This window comes from Phasianus colchicus, chromosome 4 (assembly GCF_987193195.1).
Source record: "Phasianus colchicus chromosome 4, bPhaCol1.hap1.1, whole genome shotgun sequence".
Lineage (NCBI taxonomy): Eukaryota > Metazoa > Chordata > Aves > Galliformes > Phasianidae > Phasianus > Phasianus colchicus.
This window is the reverse complement of record NC_143439.1, coordinates 20,868,889-20,891,545: the sequence shown is the minus strand read 5'-3', so window position 1 is coordinate 20,891,545 and position 22,657 is coordinate 20,868,889. Positions and strand designations below refer to the sequence as shown.

Genomic DNA, 22,657 nt, shown 5'->3' with positions numbered 1-22,657 from the left:
GAGGTAACAGACTTTAGGGATAATTTATGCATGAATAGATACTAAAAGAATTGAGAGCACAAGAATTTCCAGAGGGGTCTAAATAAGAATAAATATCCTGGATTTTATTTAATTCTAGAAAAAAATACTCTGAAACATTTCAGAACAAAGACAAAAACCAAAAGGAGTGAAGGCTATTAAGAAGGAAAAAAAAAAAAATGCAGGAAAATTCCTCTGGAGACAGTAGGTGAAATACATTATAAAATACAAGTAAGAAACTCCTTATTTCTACTTATATGCTCACACACACTTTGACATTTAGCAGGCAGCACTTTCCACAAAGATACTTGGTGTATGAATTCAAAACCATCAACTGAAAAGCTACTCTACTAAAAGCAGCACTGTTCCTTCAATATACAATCCAGCTCTCTGCAAAGCTGGAGAGCAGGCAGTTTTGCAGATACTTTGCTACTACAGTGAAATAAGCCCTTCGCTAGTCCCACTTCAATCCATCTGCACCTCAGTTATTCAGCAGAACCCTGCACTGAAATCATCACTATTACCTTATAACTCAAACAGTAGAAAAATATCTTGAATAGCCTGGTAAGAGATTCTAGAAGTAGAGAAAGACAAAGCCCATCAAGCGTGCATGGACTGTACTACACAACCCAGAATGCAACCTACTGAGGGTGGGCACTGAGACACTTATCTTTTGGATCAGGAGGAGGTTAGGACCTTCAGGGTGAATCTGAAGGGTAAATCTCACTCTAAAGAAACAGCATACTACAGAGTGGGAGGGGAAGAATTTATGTCCACAGGTAGAGTTTTCCCTACCTTTCTGCAGGTGAAAACCTGTATTCTCAGCTCGAGACTTGTTATGAAAGGAACAGCAGCCACCAGTTCTTTTTAAAAAAAAAAAAAACAGAATAATTTAAGGCATGCTGAGAGGCACAGCAGAAGAAAAACCCTAAAAAGAGACCTACTCAGCCCTGTTTTCCCTTTCAACAAGAAAAATCTCTCAGTAGTATGTTCTAGTCTTAAGAAAGTGTGTGGGCAGAACTGAGAATTGTGATTTTTGTCCCAAGCTCTCACCACATGTAACTCAGTGGAGATTGTTACAATTTTTGCACATGATCAGAGCTTGCAACAAAAGTAATGGCATTTTAGGATTCTGTGTGAGAAGCAAGTGATCTTTAAATAACACAGCTGCAAAGATCACTGTTGGCAAATCCTGTCTCATTTTGGCCAGGAGGAAACTTACCAGGACAGGTATAGAAGTTTACCTGAACAAGGAAATAGAACTAACATCCTGAAGACAAACCAGACCTGCATCACAAGCACTAGCAATCCCTCCTGGTATACAAAATACAAAGCTGATCTCAACCATAATTTGTCCTGGAAGATGGCTCCAGATGCAGCTCTGGATTTCTCATTCATCAAATGGAAATGACAAGGTTCATCCACTGTTTTGCTCCTGACATTGAGCAGGCAAACATCACAGATGGAGGGAGCATATAAGGAAAAGCAGTTACAAGGAAACTTTATTGGCTGACATGTTAGAAAAAAAAATATCAGCTATTTGTAGGGATTTATCCTGAAAGTGTTTAGCTGACAATTAGGAAATTACCCAACATAAAAGACAAATGTAGCTAGTCAATGCTTATCTGAGTGAGAGGTAACAGCTGAGATGTCTCAGGATCTTCAGTAAATGCTGCAAACAGTCTGGCAGAAGATAGGCTCTGGTACAGAGAAAATCCTATAAACTCCATATGAAGAATGGCCTTGCCAGATTCTTCCAATTCGCTCAAGTCTCTGAGGTTCCCAGGAATTAACATTTAAGGACGCTGCTTACACTTTCTGTTTGAAGAGATTGGGAGGAGAAAAAAGGCAGAAGAGAACATGAAATGACAGCTTACAAAAAACCCAAATCTATTAGAATTTATTGTTATAAAAATTGATGAAATTATCTAACTTAATGAAGACCTGTCTATATGGCTTATTTAAAGCAAAAACAAATAAATCCACTACACACCAATGTCACTAACAAGTACAACCTCCACTGCAGGTAAGTGGAAGCATTTCTCCAATTACATCCTTTATATCAAATATAGAATTCTGAAAACTCACTGTATTGGCAAACATTCCGTGTTAATGATTTTCTTACAATTTACAAAAATGACAAAAAATTGACAGTATTTCATTCTGAAGTTAAATAAAATGAAGTGATTAAAAGTAAACCATTTTGGAAATTCCTTTCCAGAAGAGAATTATCATGTGAACATCCAGAAGTATTAAATTGTGACCTTGATATTCACACTCAAGGACAGAAGTCTTCAAATAGTGAATAATTTTAATTAGCAAAACATTCTAAATAAACAGAGCAGCACTATGCAAACAAATGCCTCACACTCCTTACCAACACATAATAATTGTAATAAAATCTGTTTGCCACAATGCTGCTTCAAGATAAAAGTTTAAATATTGCCAAACAGCTAAATGTGATCTGCAGGTCACAAGGTGCAGAAGCTCTGCCAAACTACCATACAGGACCCAGCAAAAAGTTTGTTACAATGCAGAAAGTGTAGATCCTCGTGCAAACATGACTAAAGAATTATAAGCTTGCTTTTTTTTTTTGTAAAGCTAAGACAACACTACCAAATACAGCTTTTTTGCTCACACAATAAGTAGATTTTCTGTATCTCTCCCAGGAAGATGTTGGGAAAGCAAGCAGGGTTCCAACTACAGGACAGTAGCATCACAATTTATACTTTTCATAAGACTACAGCCCAACAAAACAAATGCACTCTAAGCTTGCCTTCATGGATAGAAATAAAGCATGACATCTTCTACACTTGCCAACTACATTAAGTTTTGAAAACCACATTAAATTTTGCTCCCCTTATACATGGGCATTAATACTGAAGTCTGTCTATTGGATACTACTACAAATATTTGGTATGAACCTAACATTGTAAGAATGGGCTAAGAAGCATAAGATTTTACTTTTAATTTCTCTTCTTAATCTTGGTAAATAGTTGCCCTCATAAGCAAGTGTTGAAAATTTCCTGCAGCTCAAGCTTAATCTCCCCACTTACATAGGTAAGGATTTACAAAAACATGGCCATGAAATGATTTCCTTTCTATTCTCTAGCCTGGGAAGAATCTGAAACTGTTGTTCACTTCAAACTTCAGTCTCTGGTGTTGAAAGAGCATCATATGCTTCTTTCCTATGCAAAGGTCCCAGTGTAACTTCTAAAATCCTTTTAAATATTGAAGAGAGACAGCCTTGCATACAAAATGAATGGTCATCACCTTGAGCCATCTATAATCATGGGAGAGTAACACCTTCCGCAACATCAGTATTCTAGCTTTTCACCTCTTTATGCTGTTGTAAAAGGAAAATTCTTTCAGACATCTGAACATGACCTAAACATTCAGAAGACTTACCTAAGGCCAGGATGAAAAGTATCAGTCTAGGAATGAAGTTCTAGAGTACAGCAATTCTGTCCTCCCATGTCATGGATACAAATTCCACTTACTATTGGACAATTAAATAACGACTAACAATTTCTATTATGTATTTAAATGCTTCTCTGTCGTAAATACTTCCTCTCACAGGAAACACTGATTGATGCAAAAGCGTATGCTTAAAACCATTTAATAAGCAATTAGTTTACTGTGCATTTAAATCATTAAACAATAGAGAATATTTTCACACATGCATTTGCTGAAAATAGAAACCCAATAGAACATTGCAGATTGTGAAGCAAAGCATGCACTTACAAAGAAGCAGCATGAACATTAGTGGACGTAGGTCTCTGTGATGCCCCAGTAGGTGAAACTGACATGGGTTTTTCCTTCTTCTGCCTCATTGTGCTTGATGCAGTGTATGCTCTCGAAGGGACTCCTGTTCACACATACACAAAAAAGTATTAATGCTTATGCTAGGGTATGTCAGAATACCACATTACTATATTCATTATCATAATTTCCCAAACAAAACATAATAAAAAATCCCCACAATCATTCTAAGTTGAATACAGAACTAAAACATTGAGTCATTTGTACACAGTCAGAACAAAAAATATTGAGTATATGCCACAGTGCAGTGGTTCTCTGTACATGGATCACTGGAGATAAGTGACCCACTTCCAAATATTACACACACACACTACTTCCAGAGAAACACAGCTACCACCAGTAAATTTACACTTTCTAAAAAAGAGTTTGAACTTCCTCCCCCTGCTTAGTCCTTTCTATAGGAAGTACTGACAAATTGAGAAGTATTTATTTACAATGATTTTTTTTTTTTTAACCATCTTGGCAAAGATTCTTAACAAAACCATTTATTAGAACTTATGAAGGTAAATAAACAATTCAGAGGTTCACCATACTTTTGGCGTACTTAACAAAATCAGTTTAATGATCTCTCTGTGATGAACCAATCTAAGGAAGACAGAAAGGAATTTATTTACTTTTCTCATTAATTGTAATTCTGAATTATGACAGAGAAACACGTGGTAAAGAAACACAAGAATCTGCAGTTTCAGAGTACTCACGAGACAGGCCACGCTGCCTGGAAAGAGAACTTTCTTCTCTTGCAGATGGTGAAGGAGTTGCATAGCTCACATAGCGCTGATAGTCCCACAGTTGTTCGGAACGCTTCATTCCAGGTGTTGGCTTCACTGCTGTCAGTCTCTTCAGTAAAGCCTCAATATCAAAGAAAAATATCAAGAAAGAATGAACAAGAAACTATAAAATAAGCATTCAGAGACTTATATCTATTTTAAATGGAAAAAAATAAATGCACCAATGTTTAGTATTTTTTAACATGAACAACTTTACTGCTGACTAGTACATACTATCCCAAACAGATGGCAGCAGAGGGGCACCCTGACGGAATGGTCTCTTGACAGGGAAGTATGGATGAAGCAAAGGTGTGTCACTGAATTCCTCCATGCAGAAAGAAAATGGCACCTGGGGATGCTCATCAATACTTGCTGCACATTTCTAGAGACCAAATAGTGGATGTAAGCACAGCAAAGGGGTAGGTGGTGCATTTCAGCAACAGCGACAGTACCTTTGCTGGTTAAGATTGCTGTTAGTGCAGCATGCAGGCTCTTGTTCACTGCTGATGAAAATACAGAGCTAGTGGTTCAGTAGCTGAGAATAGGCTCTATTAAATAGTTTACTGTGCTCTTGGTATCCGCTGTTGTTCCCGTGGAAATAAATAGGTGTTACTTTCAGAGCAACCCTCATAGATGCAGCCCTAGACAATCCCTCTTCACTCAATGAGGCCCAGGAAAGCCACAAGGTTGAACACCTACACCCCACATAGTATTCCTAGAGAGAACTACTGACCTCAATTCTGTGAAACTAAAAAGAAAAGCACAACGTTGGATTTTTTTTTTAAATTTTTTCTTCACTTTGGCCTTTATGACTGTCTTACCCATAGAATACTTCAACAATAATTTCAACTATAATCTCTTATAGACTTTATTTCCTCTTACTGAAATCAACCCTGACAATTATACAGCAAGCATTACATCACAACAGCTACCTACATAATATTTCTAAAGATATACCCATTTTCCTCAAACTTCATTATCACTTTTGCTTGAAATTCTTAAACCAGTGCATTCCATTTTCAATCATCTTTCTAAAAAAAGAACTTCACAGTATGACAAATTTGGAAGGACTCTGCTACACAAAACTTCCAATTAACAAGTTCACATTTTTAATATATTTAGCTTCCAATGCCTGCTTTTAAAAAATTATGCATTCTCCGCTAATCTAATTTAATTTGAATGGATGGCCTGTAAATATTTGACAGTGACAACCTCACTGGTCAAAGTTATAAAACATCCTGTCAATGAGAGACAATGCAAACTGCAATTGCACAATTCTCCAAAGGACAAATGATACAACTATTAATAAGGATGCATTATCTAAATGCTTGCTTACATGGTAGACATCAAGAACCCACATAGCCATTAAACTGCATTTTATATGAAGTGATCATCTCCCCCCACTGCCCCCCCCCCCCCCCCATCTACTCCCAGGTTCTGGTTAGGTTTTTGTTACTGTTTGTGGGTTTTTTTGTTTGCATACTTCTGTTTTGTTAAAACAGTATTTTCATTGTTTTAGAAGAAAAAAGTCGCAGAAAGTGATTTGGGAAAGTGCATGGTATTCACGAGATGTTAGTTGCCATTGTCCAGCTGTAATGGGAATGTACAAACTACCAAGAGTTTATACACAGGAAACCTGCACAGTGCGCAAGAGAGAAAGGACAAGCCATTTTGGCTCAGGCATAGTATGTCACAAGTTCCTGCATCGAGTGCCAGCCAGTTCACTCTCAAGTGGAAATACCTAAGTAAGCAGAAGTCAAAGGAAGGACTCCAGCTAGAAATAGCTCTTCACCAAAGCCCATTACAGAACACAAAATGGTAGACCTTTCTAAATGTTACATCCAACGTTTTACACGCAAGTTCACCACCATCTTCTACCACAACTACATGCATATGGGTTTGCAAAGAACATTTATCTTCTATATTATAAAAGGAAGGTCTCAAAATAGTCAGCGTTGTCATAAATGGGTAAATAGTAGAAGCAACTTTCTCTTGCCTGTGAAAGTCATTTTAAGTCTGCACTCCACGCCTAATAGCCTCAGAATTTGCATACCTTAACATTGCAATAATTCCAAGCTGGATTCTGAACACATGAATTTGAATACATCTGCTTAATCCCAGTTTAAATACAATTCTGCTTTTACTATTAGGTCTGTATTTTAAAAAGCATCCAGCCCACATTACTAAAAGCAAAGACAGACTACTCCCAGTATGAAGATTGTTTTTTGAAGAGGTTAAGACTTGACATCATACAACCCTTACCTGCAGAAAGAGCAGATTGTGCAGTGTTCAAGTAACTCCATCTCTGTTTTAAGAAAAGCTTCTGTAGAGCTAGAAAATAGCTCTCATGGCATCACTACCCTCTGCTGAGCACTGTACCAAAGACATGCAACTTACATGCTAGTTGCGGTTGTGAATCCTGCACTTTGACACCGCCTTCTTCATACAGATGTGCACTCATTAACACACTAAATTGTTGGACTTGATCTGGTTAGGTCTGTTACATATCTAATCCAATTCTTATGTTTTTCTACTAACAAGCCTATTGTCTTGTGTACCAGGGAATTACCTTCTACAAATAATGTTCTTTTTCAATTACACATTTAAACCTGCTAATTCTTCCACTATATTCTCCTTAAAAGAGCATTTTGAGAAATGGATTGAAGAACACTGGCACTTTCCTTGTTCTGAAGTGCTAAATCTCTGTAGTCTTAATCCTGAACTACTGAAGTAATAGAAATTGTCATTGACCTTAACGAGCAAAGAATCAAATCACACTAAGTAATCCAGGTGCTTAGAGACAAAGATGTGTTCCTGATGGGATTTACAGAGAAAACGGAATAACAAACATAAATGCAGCAATCTATCAGTTGCACTTACTAGTAGCTGCTCAGAGCGTCTGATTCAAGCTCAATACGATTGCAGTACCATTCTGAAAGTCAACTATTTTCACTACTGTCTTCTCCTCTGTCATGGAAAAGGATGTAACAACGTCACTGACAGTTTCCTATCTTGGAGAAAAGCCTTCCAAGGTAAAAGATGCTACTTTATCTTGTTTTACTTATCTTTTTAAACATACGAAGGCTTCAGTTTTCACCACCTTTGAATTGTAGCCAGCTGACTAGTGTGCCTTGACAGCTGTTCAGATTTATTTATATTATGCCTCCTCTAATGTCACTCACACTAGCAAACACACTGTCCCTATGCATAGCCCAGGTGGGGGAGGGTGAAGCAGATATAACAGTGCATTCAGGGACAACTTCTTGTTCTTAACAAGAGGGCTTGTAAGTTCCTCCAACTGCCAGGTACATTTCTTAGCTCTAACTTCACAAACTTTTAACATCAGAAACCTCTTAAAATTCTTCAGTCTACAGAAAAGTACTTTTAACTGAAATGCCATGTTGATCTGTAGCAGCCATTCACAGAAAGCAAGCAAGTTAGGAGAATACAAAAGATGGAAAAAAACCCCACCAAACTAAGCAGTGCTAAAAAACCAAACCAACCTGGTAATTAGGGAGTTTTTATCTTATCCAGACCTCTTTCTCAGGTCTGGGTAAGGAATCAGCACAAAGAGCCTACAGCCTCAGAACTATGCAGAGTTGCACTACATGTACACTCTACAGCAGTCTATTTTAGCCAGGTGCATCTGCATACCAATCTCACATCTGAATAGCTTCCCTTAACAAAAGCCACGGAAACAATTTTTTGTTTGTTTTTATTGTACTTAATAATCCTGAAAACTACCTTTGTTTCATGTTAGTCTTAGCATAATATGACTTTGAATGTACTAAGTTCCAACATCTTACAGAACCCTGCATGCTTGAGTTTCCAAGGAGCATCCAAGCCCAGTGCCAGTATTTCTGACCTCTTAAGAGGACGGTTTCCTACAGCTCTTCCAGAAAGAGATCAGTAAGGCAAAGCAACCTCAATATTCTTCTTACTTAATCACATTAAGTATGTGATATCTGAGGTGTGGTGCTCTCAGATTTGGGAATGGTCCTTGGGGAAGGGATGGAAAGAAGGCAGAAGCAGCACAGAATTCATGAGGAAGGTATGAAGTGCCTGGGCAAAACTAGAGTGTGCTCATGTCCTCCTAGTCTTGTTTCCACACCAAGAAGTGGTATCCTCTGCAGCATGATGTGGACATCACAGGAGCTGCAGTGCAGCACAAGACTAAAGGCTGTGGCCCAAGCTAAACCACGTTCTTTGTATGTGGTGATAGCCAGAAACACTCACTCCCTTTCCCCTTCCCCCCCCGAATATCTCAACCTATCAGCACTCTTGAATCAGCTGGAGATAAATGCACATATTATGGCAGCTGCAAAGTGCTTTTTTTTTCCTCTTTCAAGGAAGCTCAGATTAGCCAACAAGACAAAAGCAGCTCAAGGTGCAGGAGAAAGGAAGCAGTTTGGCTCAAGGATCTCTGCAACTGGTAGAGGCCACAATGCCCAGGCAAAGTAGGAGGTAAAAGCTCTAGTGACAGCTGCAGCATCGGGGTCTGCAGAACCAAGCATATGGAAAAGGAAGCCAGCCCCTACAGGGAAACACAGTAAGCCAATTTTCTGATGGGTGTGGGAGGCTGACTATACTAGAGCTGGGATCAGTTGTATCCGCTGGGACACAGAGTACATTTCAGGAGAGTACAACACAAGGGAATGAATGACACTGACTGTTATGTACAGTGAGGTGTAACAGCATGGGTCAGAAGAATTCACAGGGATGCACAGAAAGGCCAAATGCCACAGCAAAGGAGAACACCCTCATTGCTCTTGGTCTAAGGTTGGGAACTGTCGACCCAGTTCCCTGACCGGCTAAGATTTTCCACTCAGCTTCCAGCTGAAACCCCACCTGTCCACAAGGAACTTGGATGAACACAGGTGACCTAAGTGAGCTAACCTGCTAGCACACTTAAATTCTAGTCTGAGAAACAAACTATTCAACAACAAAAAAGCAGATACAAATTACTCACAACTAAGTTTAGATAAAGTGATGGAGGAATGATATTGTGTTTCTGTTGAATCACAGCCTGAACCTCTGATTGATCACCTGAGACAAGCAATGAGTCAGCTGTGGGAGCAAAGGTGAAGACAATTCACCTGTGTGACTGGAAGGGGTGGAGCCTGGCTGCACCTCTCCCAGACCCCACTTAAGGGCTGACTGCCACTAGAAAGGATCTCTCCCTGGAGATCGCTCCTCTCGGAGTCTTTTTCTGCAAGCCCAGGACACGGGTAAGCTTCTCCATTCATTTCCAATTAGCCCTCTCCAAAGTCATAATGTTTCAAGATATACACTCTCTAAAGACCTGCCTAACTTCTCTGAATACGCGCTGATTATACAGATGTAGTGCCTGAAAATCTGACCTTAAAAGGCCTATAAATATTTACATTGATATACTATACAGATTGTGCACCGCACAAACCACTAAAAGATCAAAACAGGACATATAGTTTTCAGCCTCTGAAGCTCAGTTTTACACTTTTACTGGCAGAAACTGAGATAAGCATATATCAGTGGTGAGTCCAAGCAGACATGAGAAAAGAGTAACCCATCAGTCACACTTCGATCAATTTCCATGGGAAAGCAGCACTGACCATACCTTTGGAAAAGGTTTGCTCAATCAACAGCGTCCTCTACTGGTGAGAGCCAGTATGAGCTGCCTTCCTGTATGTACATACAGGAGCTCCTGTACATGAGAAAAGCAGAGCTACAAATATGGAAAGCAATGGATGGATAGTTATGATTCAGAAAAAAGTGGCATTCACACTGTTTCCTGCTTCAAATGTAATGGGTTTGATGCTGTCATATCCATTGCTTTATATTCTGCAAGCTTGTTCCTGAAAAAAATCAGTAATTGTAATGCATAAAGTAGGACAAACAGAATTTGACTGCTATGCAAAATTGTGACAATGGAAATGAAAATTACCCTTAAATTGAATAGCTCTAAAAAGTATGGCACACTCTAAGTAAAATGTATTTTCATCTGAAAATAAAGCATAATTTACAATTATACAAACAGCATAGTTGTGGAAATTCATTGCAGACTTAGTGCAATGAAACTTGAAGTGCTGCCTAATCAGTTCTTAAGTATTTAGCAGTGATTTGTTAATAATAAACAGTCCTCATAACTCACCAGGTTTTCTTTTTCAATCCTCTGCTGCTCTTTTTGCCTGTTGATGGCACTGTGGTACGCTTGAAGAGATGGAGAAGCCGACTTCTTTAGCATGTTTGTTCTGCTTCCTGGTGTCGCACACAGCCGGGCCAATTCATGCAGCAGCCTTTGGTTTTCCTGATCAATTCGTCTAACTTCTTCATTTGTGAATGAATAATTTTTCCTTGTTCCTCTAGATGGATGAATGATGCCCAGTTTTTGTTGTCGTTTACCCCTCAACTCCAGAGCAGCTTTTAAATCAGAGCAATACTTAACTTCTTCATTGGCAGAAAATTTCTCCCTTGTTCTTCCAGATGTATGACCTACAGTTAGTTTTCGCTGTTCTCCACTCTCCAACCGTAGAGCAGCTTTAGAATGGCAGAAATAAAAATAGATTTTCTTTAAAAAGGATGAATGAAAATGTTAGGGTTTATTTACAGGCATGAAAAACTGAAGTACCTTTTCCTCCCCCATCTGAATTTCAGATCCATGTGTTTTGCAATTTTTCAGGACTGAATGCTTTCCTCAATACTTTAATATTATACAAGATTCACTGCAAAAATCAAGTCCAAGGTTGGCCAGATACATCCTTCTCACTAGGCACCTCCTCCTCATTTACAAGTAGTAGTAAGTTTAGAGGAGCTGAACTAGTAGTTTAGAGGAGCTGAATGGATACAACCGAACTCACTGCAATACGATCAGCAACGCTCAGATGTTCTACAGTGACTGAGTCAGATGTATTTGCTATTTAGGAATAAAGATGTCAATCAACTTACTGTGCATGATCATTTCTTCTAAATGGGCAGTACTTCTGATATCCATTTCAATGTGATCACCTCAATCTCTACTGTCACCATCATGCATTGATGCAACACACACAAAATTCTATCTTCAGATATTTACTGAGTTCCAACAGGACTAGCCATCAGCAGAGGCATTTATCTATACATGCTAATGGACTACTGGTACAAAGCACTGAAGTAACAATGCATGCAATTATAATCACCATAGTGGTTATCATTTATCTTATGCTTGTATTGGTAGCACAAGACAAAAAAATATTATTGAAATATTTCAACTGATTATATTCCAGAACTGATGCAAGCAAGTACTGCCACTTTTAAAGAAGGAGTTGGAACTCTAAATTCAAGTAGTTCATGAATTCTGGAATCCATCTGGAAATCCATGACTTTGACCCATCAGCACGCAGGCTAATGCATGCAAAAACTGCCCTTAGGCAACTGTAACCACAACGCCATTTGCAATAACAAATGTTGCTTTATTAGTTTGTCAAGAGAAGATGCAAATCACTTCAAATCCAAAAGAATGCAAAACAGTGCAGATCAAGTATGCCAACCAACAGGTTAAAAGAGAATGTCACTTGATAAGCACTTGTACAATTTAGCAAGTTATTCTCAAGAACAAACTAGTGCTCCTATCAAAGCCATTTAGGAGACAAACCTGGGATAAGAATCACATCTGGATAAACCTACAAAGGATAGAAAGAAATGCATGGAGAATAACTAGTAGCACACTGTTCACAGGGTAATATCAAGCCATCATATACTTAAGAAAAAAGGAATCAAATATATCCTTATGAGAAGACATAAAACTAGCACTGCAGAACATAGCTGGAAAAAGTAACTTGTAATAAATAACTCCGGACAGTTGTACATTTCACATGGAGCCACATCGTATAATTTTATCACGAAGCTGTGAGACACAGTATCACCTTTTGCCTTATAGCCATTGCATCTCATGAGTTGAGCAAGACTACACATCGTATGCGAGTGGAAGGCAAGCTGTGGCAAAGAGGAGCTGCTCAACTGTTTGGCTGAAGTCCTGACCTGGCTTTGTGTCCCTAATGCTACTGAATTGTAGAATGGTCTGAGTTGAAAAGGACCACGATGATCATCTAGTTTAAACCCCCCTGCTATGTGCAGGGTTGCCAACCACCAGACCAGGCTGCCCAGAGCCACATCCAGCCTGGCCTTGAATGCCTCCAGAGATGGGGCATCCACAACCTCCTTGGGCAACCTGTTCCAGTGTGTGTCACCACCCTCTGTGTGAAAAACTTCCTTCTATTATCTCATACTATTCCCATCTCAGTTTGAAATCATTCCCACTTGTCCTATCACTATCCACCCTCATAAATAGGAAGGGAAATGGCTGTTTATATGCTCCCTTCAAATACTGGAAGGCCGCAATGAGGTCTCCCCAGAGCCTTCTCTTCTCCAAGCTAAACAATCCCAGCTATCTATTGGTTATGCTACCTCTTGCATTTATGCCTCTAAATAATACCCCGTGAAAATTCCAAAGAGTGACCATATCAACTCAAAAGAAACAAAGGAAAATGAACTACTACAACCACCACAAAAGCTCTGCTGTGAAATTGCTTGATAACATCTGAGCAGATGATTGCTAAAACCCAATAATTAAACTCTTGGTAACTGGTTGGGTTACAGAAGACTCACATGTTTCCTACCTGAATTTCAAACACGTACAACAGCAAGTTTTCCTCAACAGCACAGGGCACAGAGATTAATCTCAAAGAGCTCCTCCCTACTTCCTTCAGTTCCTCAACAGATCTTTGTATTACTAACCTTCCGAGGAAGAGAAGCAACAGAACGCATAATTTCCTGAGAGAGAATCGCAAGTATTACAGGGCAAGTGCTTGTTCCTATCAAAACAAGGAAAATACTAAGGACATATGTAAAGACACTGCTTCTGCTTCTTGAACTACAGTTAAATAAGTCGTCATAGTAGCAATCTAAGAAAGCAAAAAAAAAAAAAAAGTGTGTAAGACTTGCCAAAATAGTAGTGATAATGTTTCTGTGGTCAGCCACTCACTATCACCACTTCCAGCAGTACTCAAGCTGGGACAGCAATGAGGCTTCTGACCCTGCAACTTCTAATCCACAGCAATAGCTTATTCCCAAAGCTATCTAGCTGAAAACCTGTCCAAGCTGCACTACTATAAAACACTATTTACACTGCCAAACATCCCTTTTCCCTCCACAATTACTATGACATAAAATTATACAATTAACAGGTATGCATACCCAAATGTATTAAACATGCTCCCAATTTCATGGCAACAAAAACACTTTCACAATAAAGGCAGCAGGTGCCTAAGCAAAGTCTACACAAACCAACAGAAGCACAGACAATTCATCATCAATAAATAAACAAAAAAAAAGAGTCACAATCCCACAAAAGTAGTAAACACGTTTTCTCTAAATGCTCTTAAGTACTTCAGGTACAGTTACTGTTATTTGAGTTTCAAAGTTATTTGAACAATTTAGAATCAAGCAGTCCAGGTTAGAAGGGATCTTAAAAATCCACAGTCATAGAATCATAGTTTGGGTTGGAAGGTACCTCAGAGATCAAGTTCCAACTCCCTGCCACAGGGGGAGTCCAACCATTTTGTTGCTAATTAAAATACTTAGGTATTGGGATTAATGACTTGACTGCTTCTGCAGTGGCCAGTGACAACATGAGGCAAGTGAAGTTTCAAGTTATTTAAGGTTGTGAAGAGTTTGAGATTTGTCCTTTGCCTTGAATCTTGGAACAGTTCATCTGTACCTTCAAACTCTACCAATGAATTATGTTATTTAAACAGATCCCTACTCAGTGCTTCATTGCTTCTGAACCATGAATCAGTTATTTGGGGGAAAGAAGAAAACAAACAGCAGCAGTTGCATAAAGCATGGAGTTCTACTTCTCAATTACTGATAAATGGTAAAAGAAACTTCCCTGTGGTATTCATGGAATTTCTAGGAAAGCTGGTTTCCATGGAGACACCTGACTCCCTTCTGAGCAATAAACAAGCTGTTTACTGTTTTCAATTTGTGAGCATTTAAATGACCTTGAAGACTAAAACCAGCCAAACCTTACATAAAATTCAAACGATAATTAGCAAGTCAAATGCATTAGGACAGGATGATATAACTATCTTAGTGGCACTGAGGCTGAACTTAAACCACGCATGTTTCACTCCTGAAGATCCAGAGGGAAAAATGCATTAAGTTGCTTCAGTGCTTAAAGCACCAGCAAACTCAAGAGTGTTTCATACACAAATGGCAAATCTGAAAAACACAGAAGGATTAAATCAATTCCTCAGAAGTGTCTGTTCATCCAAATCTTGTAGCATTCCTACGCTTTACTTCCTTCAATATCCACTATTTTATGCTAGATTTTTTTAAAGAATTTTACAGAAGCCTCATTTGTTATTTGTTGAAGAAGAGGAAAAAGTGATTTTTTGAGTATAAATTTTCCTCTTCAAAGCTGTATGCTTAAAATAAAGTTGCTATTTATTTCTTAATGTCATAAGGAAGATAAAGGATACTGTACAGGTGCAATTTTAATTTTTTCCAAAATTACACATTTGTGATGTTAGCATAGACTGGATTGCTTCACAATCATTAACATTTCCAGCAGGTTTTCAAGCTCTAAATATAAGAAAAGCAAATATTGGCTTCTACCTCAATGCAAGTAGTTAGATGTGTGTATAGATGCATACTATTTTATACTCACAGTTCAAATTAAGAACATACAAAAACTTAGTGAGAAAGCTATTTGTGTTTAGCCCAGCCAGAAAGTTTAGGGGTCGATGTATATACTTCAGTACTTCAGATATTGTTCAACACATTGTACAAATGCATAAGCTCAGCATGAACGAGCACATGGGAAAGATATCCCTAAGAAGAGAAAATTTCAGTTATTAACAAATTATTTGCCTAATTGACAAATTATAGATAAAAAGTTAAAGCAGTTCAGTTGAAGCTTCTATTTAATTTTTTACAATAACTTTATTCAGAAACACAGGGTTTTTATTTTCATAGTAATGATACTGACATGACAGTGGTTTTCACCAAGTGATTCTCTATACTTTTTTTATGACAGAAAATCTGAGGCAGAGAAAAGACCAAAAAGGTTCGTCAGAGAGCATACAGGTCAGGGAGAGCATCAAGCAGTTCAAGTCCTCAGTCTGCAGCCTAATGTCCTACTTAACCCATCACACCACTTCCTCAGGTTAATAATAGCTAATACCATGGATTTACAGACTAATTCTCACAGACACTTCTGTGAAATAAGTAGGTATCAACCTCATTTTACAGAAAAGAAAATACAAACTACTAAATTCTTTAGTGCTCTGAATACCCTGGGCAATCCCAATCCCACTATAATCAGATTCGCAGTCAACATACATTCAGACAAGGTGATACATAACATTTTTGGCATACCATTGAATTCTGAACCATGGAAATGAAAAGATATGTCTAAAACCAGGGATTAAGTCCTCAGCACAATGGAATAAGAATGGAGGGATATTTAGTTCTCTTTTTTTGCCTAACCCAGCTCATCAGTTGCACAAGCTCAAATCCTTAAAATAACACAGGACATTGGATCAAGAGATAGAATCTAATAAAACAATAACAGAAAAATCTTCAAATTTCTATTCCTATCTTTTTAACATGTAATTTTCAGTAAGCATTTCCAGCAACAAGTTTTTGCTAATTTTTGCATTGTCATATTTCATTCCCTTCTTCCATGTTCAGGTTGCACAGAAGCCCAAAAAGACAAGTAGAATTGTTACTAGTTTTGAAAGGAAAAGCCACAAAAAACTAATTCCAGCACATTTTTAATTAAATTACTTTTCTAAAATACCTCAAATGAATTATATTTCACATTTTGTGAACTGCTTAATAACCTGACTGCTGTTCTAAAGCAAGACTTGCCATTAGGACATCATGCACTTTTAACAGATTACTACCCTTTCTTTGTTTTTGTAAGTCTTTTCTAGTGCAAGAGATTTGGGTCTTCCAAGTGCTCATGTTACCAGTGCATAGAGTCCTATGAAATAAATTGCTGCATGCCCCCTAGACACAATGCAGTAACAGGCTACCCTGAAATCCTGCAAATTTCAGGGACCTTGGGAAATGAGACTCACATAATGCTATAAATGCTTAGGCCTAGCTGTAATTCGACAAAAAAAAAAAAAAAAAAAAAAAAGAACTAAATGTTTTATCAGTGTAGACTACTGAATTTTACACTTTAAAACCAAGAAATCCTGATGATCATTTAAATACTGATTCAGGGACACAGAATTGGGCTGACACTGTTGTCACTTGAAACAATGCCCATGTCTTTTCAGTGCTGATGAACATCTCATGCGGAACATCAGGAGAAGGAAGAGGGGGAAGTGATTCCTATTTGTCAAGAAAATACCTCGAAATAATAATCAAGAACAAAATCAGCTCCTAACTTTCCACCATCAATAAGCTTGACCATTTAAAATCCAAATTACCTAAACTAATTAACCTACATCATGCTTGCCAAGGTAGCAAGGCTCTTGGGAGTAATACACATCCTAATCAAGAACATTAACTGCCAGATTATATGAACCATATATGAATTGCAGGGGTTGGAAGGGACTTCCAGAGATAATCCATCTGCTAATGCAGATGGCCATGCAGGGAGGCATCCAGATAGGTCTTGAATAACTCCAAGAAGATACCATAACCTCTGTGAGCAGCCTGTTCCAGTACTCCATGACCCTCACTGTAAAGAAGTTTTTCGACACATCAGCATGTAACTTTCCATGTTTTCGTTTTTGGTCATTGCTCCTTATTCTATCACTACACACTACAGTCAAGAGTCTGGCTTCATTCAACTTCCTCACGAACTTCAGATATTTATAAATGTGATCAGTTCCCCTCTCAGTCTTCTCTGTAGAATCACAGAACTCTATTACTCATTACTCAATCTTTATTATTCTTATTTACATCTTGTTTTTGTTCTGGAAAAAGCCCCCCTCCTCCAAAAAGCAATTAATCTCTGAAAATACTTACTCTAAACCAATAATAACCATTTATTTCAGGGATGTGATGAATCCTTCCATAATCATCAGTTGTTCAGTAGTTTCCTCATATCAGGGAATAAATAAAGATGCAGGACATTGCAACTTTAATTGCCTAGAAACATGATGTTTCAGCAAGCGGTTGGAGCTCTTCCTAGCAGGAAGGAGCTCCTGTAAAACAAGGACTGTCAAATAAGACTTCTCTATCACAATCTTCATAGCTAGCTTTGTTTTTCTTACAATCAGAAGAATTTTCATGGAAGTGAAAACTTCACTCCTATTCACAGGAAAGTTAAATGATGCATACAACATATTTTGAAATCTTCCTTACTGTAGGCTCAGTGTAGCAAGGCATAAAGTAAGGAAACAATATACAGCTGTAATCACACCAGCTCTACCGCACTGTAGCAAATTAGGGTTGAAATTATCTGGCCATTATCTGGCTCAAAAAAATCCCTAATCTTCTCTTGCATTAAATGCATTCCTATATTGTTCTCAACAACATAAAAACACTATACGTTTTTAAAACAGATAAATATATTTAAAAGTCACCTTTCAAATGCTGATTCAGATCCATACCATCATGTAAGCCATTGCTGCTGAAATCAGACTTGGATTCTAAATGAAAAAGAAAAAATAAAAATACATAAAAATAATATATTTGCAAAACTGTATTTTGAAGCCTTAGAGTATTCAAGCATTTCATAGTACTGAAATTCTTCAAAATGTACATATAATTCTTGTCTCACATTGTCTTTTCTTTTTTCCTTTTACTTTCTTAACATTTGAAGCTGCAAATTCAAAAGACTGAGTGAAACTGCTGTCTGGAATTGACAGGGATGTTATATTAGTACCTGCATCTTCAGAGTCCTCCACATGGTCTCCAAGCTTTGGTTTTCCTTCTGGTAATTTTATTGCTGATGCAAATCTTTCTTTTGGAGATGGAAGAGCCACACTACCAGCATTTCTCTTGGAGGAATAATGCAATGAATCTGATAAAGAGCTATCAGAATCTGTATCTGAGCTTGAAGATGAGGAAGAGGAACTGGTAGTACTGTATGTTCTCCTAGCCCCTCCTACATTGTAGGACTGCTTAGCTGATTCTGGTCTAATCTTCTGTTTCCTGCCATCATCACTACTATCTTCTTCATCCGTATAATAATTTATTTCAGGGATTCCAGCAGGAACATTTTCCTGCATTCTCCTGCTTGCTGCAGATGTTGCTCCAGATGTGCCTGCACTCTCATGAACTGGAGGAAGTAAAAAAGATGAAGCGTCCCCAGGACTGTCTGTGCTATCTTCTAGGAACTGACTCTTCTGCAAACCTTCCTGCTTCTCTTCATTTTCCTCCTCACAACAGTTTGCATCCTTTGAACTAGCAATCAAGTCAGGGTCAGAATGAGCTACCTTTGTACTTCCTTTCTCTATATATTCACCATTTTCTTCAGTTTTCTTTTCCTCCTCTCCAAAATCACTCTCATAGAAAGTGTGATCCACTTCACCATCTGAGGAATCTTCAAATTGGTCCATACCGAAAGTGCTTCCTGCAACCACCAGAAAAGGTTTCCAAAAGTCAGCATAACATCAAATGTAAGTATATTTTTAATGTAATAGTTTTATTCCTTATTCTCTTAGCTCTAGTAATTTGTAATTCTTAAGTTAATTATGTTACATAGCAAGGGAAAAGTCCATAGTTGAATTTTATAGCGAGTAGAAGTATGTAGTGCCATACTTCTTGCAGAAACAAGGGGTTAGCTCCTATGTCAATCACACATGGTAGAAGAGAGATGAGTTTCCACTCCTTACTGGAAGATATATAAAAAACTACGGAAGGTAGGAGAACCAGAACATCTTAAGAGATGGATGGTCTCTTAAAAAAAAAATAGACAATTTATTGCCATGGCAAACAAAGATGAAAAAGGAATTTCTAAGCTTGCTTTGAACCTGCAATACTATTCCCAATAAAACTTCTACCCAAATTACTTCAAAATACAAGAATTTCAAAGGCCAGTGTCACTCAGTTATCTTGACACTTCTCAAATACAGCTCTGCTTCAGGGATTTAAATATGCAATTCCAAATAGTAAAAAGTTAAAAAGAAAATATTATAAACCTTAAAAGCAGGAAGTGTGGAATCTCCTGTAGTTTTAACATTCATGGATTCAAAGAAATAAAAAAGCTAAATTTGGTTAGATGTAGTATAAAACTGAAAACATTTTTTAAAAAAAGAAGCAGAGGTTAATTTAGATGCCATAAGAGAAACTTCTTAAAGCACCTAATAAAACATTTTGGTACTCCAAACTATAAATATTACACAGACTTCAGCAATATTTCATATACACAACTTCCTGTGATCCCTCTCTTCAAAAAAGCTTAAATAGCCTTCAGTGTCCAACTGTCATATGAATTCCTGGACGTCTTCTTACAATAGTTTCCTAAGAGGATAATATACTTTAATTTATCCAAATGTACATAAAATAAATCAGAGTAACACAACAGTATTTATTCTGACTGATAGCTAAGTCTGGCATACTGCATTTGTCTCAAGTCAAGCACATATATTTGATCTGTTGTTAACACTGTTGAACATATAAGAATGAGAAGGAGCAAGGCAAAACCAGGTTTGCAGGTGGAAGTATAGCTGAAATACAACTTTCTGTTGAGTAACCTATTTTTTGTCTCTCTTCTGCTGCCCAGTTCAGCAACAGAAGTTAAACAAAGAGTAACTCATTGATTAAAAAGCCATTAATTGTCTGTACCAAGCCTTATTAGATGTTTCTTTGCTGAACACAATCTCAAATGAGGAAAGGATTTAAATCAAGAGAGTGGCTAGAGGGCCCACACACTCCTCATCATCAGCACCAATCGAGGAGCACACATCTTCCCATTCCACATGACTACAAATAACTGAATCACCAGTTTTCCACTGAGACAGAGCCAGAGCTGATTAACAGCCAACGACCACTACTACCAGAATAAATGCAATTTAAAAGTTGTAATGTGCCTACAGAGCAGCAGCTATAACATCAATCGGTTCACTACCAAATGCTCCTTCCACTCTCCTGGCACAAGCCATAATTATTTCAGCCTCCTTCTTAATGAAAACAGATGTGCTACACTGGTCCATTCCTTTCACTCATGCTCTTGATTACTCCAACTAAACTTTAATTTTACAGTTTCCATCAAAAACAAATAAGAGGAAACAGATGAAGAGATGCTATTTTTTGTTCCTATGCCTGTCACACAGCTAGGAGGTCTCTAAGGAAGACCTTGTTTTGCTATTTAGAGCAACAGAGCAAATGAAAGCACATGACCACCACAGAGATGTAGATGACTGCAGGGCAAAGGCCTCTAAGTTAATGTACAAGCAATAAAATAAAAGACCAAAAGATAGCCAACTCCTGTACCATGGAAAGCCAAAATACAAAACTAGTAAACAAAGAACAGTTTACATAGGTAATACTCAGACACTGTGATACATGCCTATTCCTTGCCTCAGAACACGTGTAGAGGTCAAATTAGATAAAGTTCCTAAAAATTGTGACTTGAACATCAGCAGAGATTATAGGATGGCAAGTGCCTCCACCAGGAAAGGCAGGACTTGTTTTAGACTGCTACTGTCTTGGCTGAACGTGAGACCACTAAGAAAAATTTTCAAAGGCAGCTCTGGTGGAAACACTGTCATATATCTGTTATCATAGTCTTCCTATCACCCATGAATTTGAGGAGATAGCTAGGTCCATTTAGAAGCTGGTTCACTTTGAGACTCTGTTCCAGGTATGTTACCCTGTCATACAGCTTCTGATCAAATAGTCTTGTAGATGTTCTTATCACCTGTGCCACCAAAGGCTGTATGCCATCCAACCTGTAACTGATGAAAGCATCCTTGAAGACACCAGTACAGACTGCTGGGTCAAGCCTCAAAAGGGACCAGCCAACTTCCCTTTCAAATCCTTGGTGTGCAGTTCTGATAGCCCTCTGAACGCACAGAAATCTTATGCAGAAGCACAGGAACCTCCAAATACCCTTTTAAGCAGAGGCAAATACAAAACCAAACTGAAGTAAAAACCCCACAAGGTTAATAAGAGGTCCCTCAAAAGAAAAAAAAAAAAAAAAAAAAGGAAGATAACACCCTTGAATTCCTCACTGTCTTCTTTCTCATGCTCTTCATTTCACACCATTACAAGCATCATCTAGGCTGAGAAATTACAAAGGCACAACATATATGCGACAAAACAACTGGTGGGAGATGTTCCAAGCATTCCAAAACCTGTCTCTGACGTCTTAGAGACTGATTATTTTACCAAGCCTTTCTTAAGCTAGCAAATTTATTAACTTTCCAGCCATGACAACACCACTTTAGCCCTCAAGCAGACTCTATGAAGCACTTCACTATTTATTTCCTCTTGACGACTGCCATGATCAGTAAGTACCAAGCAGCTTCCTAACCAGGAGAAGATGATTCTGCAAACACCGCAGGTCTCAAATACATCGCCTACAAACATCCAAGCATACAAATGCAAACACTAAATATGCCTCGTACGGTTCATGGCAGGAAGGAACAAACACACACATTCACACACCAGAACAAAAGCAACTTCTGAAGAAGTGCGTTCAACAGGTCCCCGAGGGACCACCTTCAGCAAGGCTTCATTCCCACCCGCTTCGAGATGAACCGCGGCGGCTCAGCCCCAGCAGAAGCCCTCCACACACTGAGTGACAGTACGTGCCACTCCGGCAGCGCCCCAAGCACTGAAGGCAGCGAAGCCCCGAACAATAACACCAACCAACGCGTTTCCCGCCTCGGTGGAGCTGGCGCTGACAGGCAGACGGAAGAGCCGCTTACCACCCCCCGCCGCCTCCAACCAGCCCGCAGCCCAACTACCAGCCCTCCCAACTACCTTCCACGGGGGAGGCACCACCGCCAGGCCGGCAGCCCAGCCGCGTTCTGGGATCGGCGCAGCGGCCACGGCAACGGCTCGGCACGTCACAGCCGCGTCACGCCAGCAGGCGGAGCGTCTTGTCCCTCCCTCGCCGGGCG

The 22,657-nt window shown here is 38.6% G+C and overlaps 1 protein-coding gene across 3 annotated transcripts; it reads right to left on the bottom strand.

Moving 5' to 3' along the window:
* Positions 1 to 1,372: 1,372 nt before the first annotated feature.
* On the bottom strand, positions 1,373 to 22,655 carry CFAP97 (cilia and flagella associated protein 97). 3 transcript variants are annotated; one of them, XM_031607445.2, is made up of 7 exons: positions 22,518 to 22,655; positions 18,472 to 19,161; positions 18,170 to 18,235; positions 10,738 to 11,123; positions 4,539 to 4,689; positions 3,763 to 3,886; positions 1,373 to 1,836 (listed from the first exon to the last, which is right to left on the bottom strand). In XM_031607445.2, exons 2-7 carry the CDS (start codon positions 19,145 to 19,147, stop codon positions 1,815 to 1,817), a joined length of 1,425 nt encoding a protein of 474 aa, XP_031463305.2. In that variant the 5' UTR covers positions 19,148 to 19,161; positions 22,518 to 22,655; the 3' UTR covers positions 1,373 to 1,814. The 3 variants fall into 3 exon arrangements, with proteins under 3 accessions (XP_031463305.2, XP_089994993.1, XP_089994995.1); XM_090138867.1 differs by lacking the exon at positions 22,518 to 22,655 and adding an exon at positions 22,200 to 22,482; XM_090138869.1 differs by lacking the exon at positions 1,373 to 1,836 and having other exon boundaries at positions 3,759 to 3,886.
* Between the last annotated feature and the right edge of the window lie 2 nt (positions 22,656 to 22,657).

Coding starts and splice junctions, on each gene's coding strand:
- CFAP97 (XM_031607445.2), bottom strand. CDS start 19,147: ATGGACCAATTTGAAGATTCCTCAGATGGTGAAGTGGATCACACTTTC. Junction 18,236..18,471: donor GGAGGACTCTGAAGATGCAG/GTACTAATATAA, acceptor TTTTTCATTTAG/AATCCAAGTCTGATTTCAGC. Junction 4,690..10,737: donor GGATTGAAAAAGAAAACCTG/GTGAGTTATGAG, acceptor TTTGATATTGAG/GCTTTACTGAAGAGACTGAC.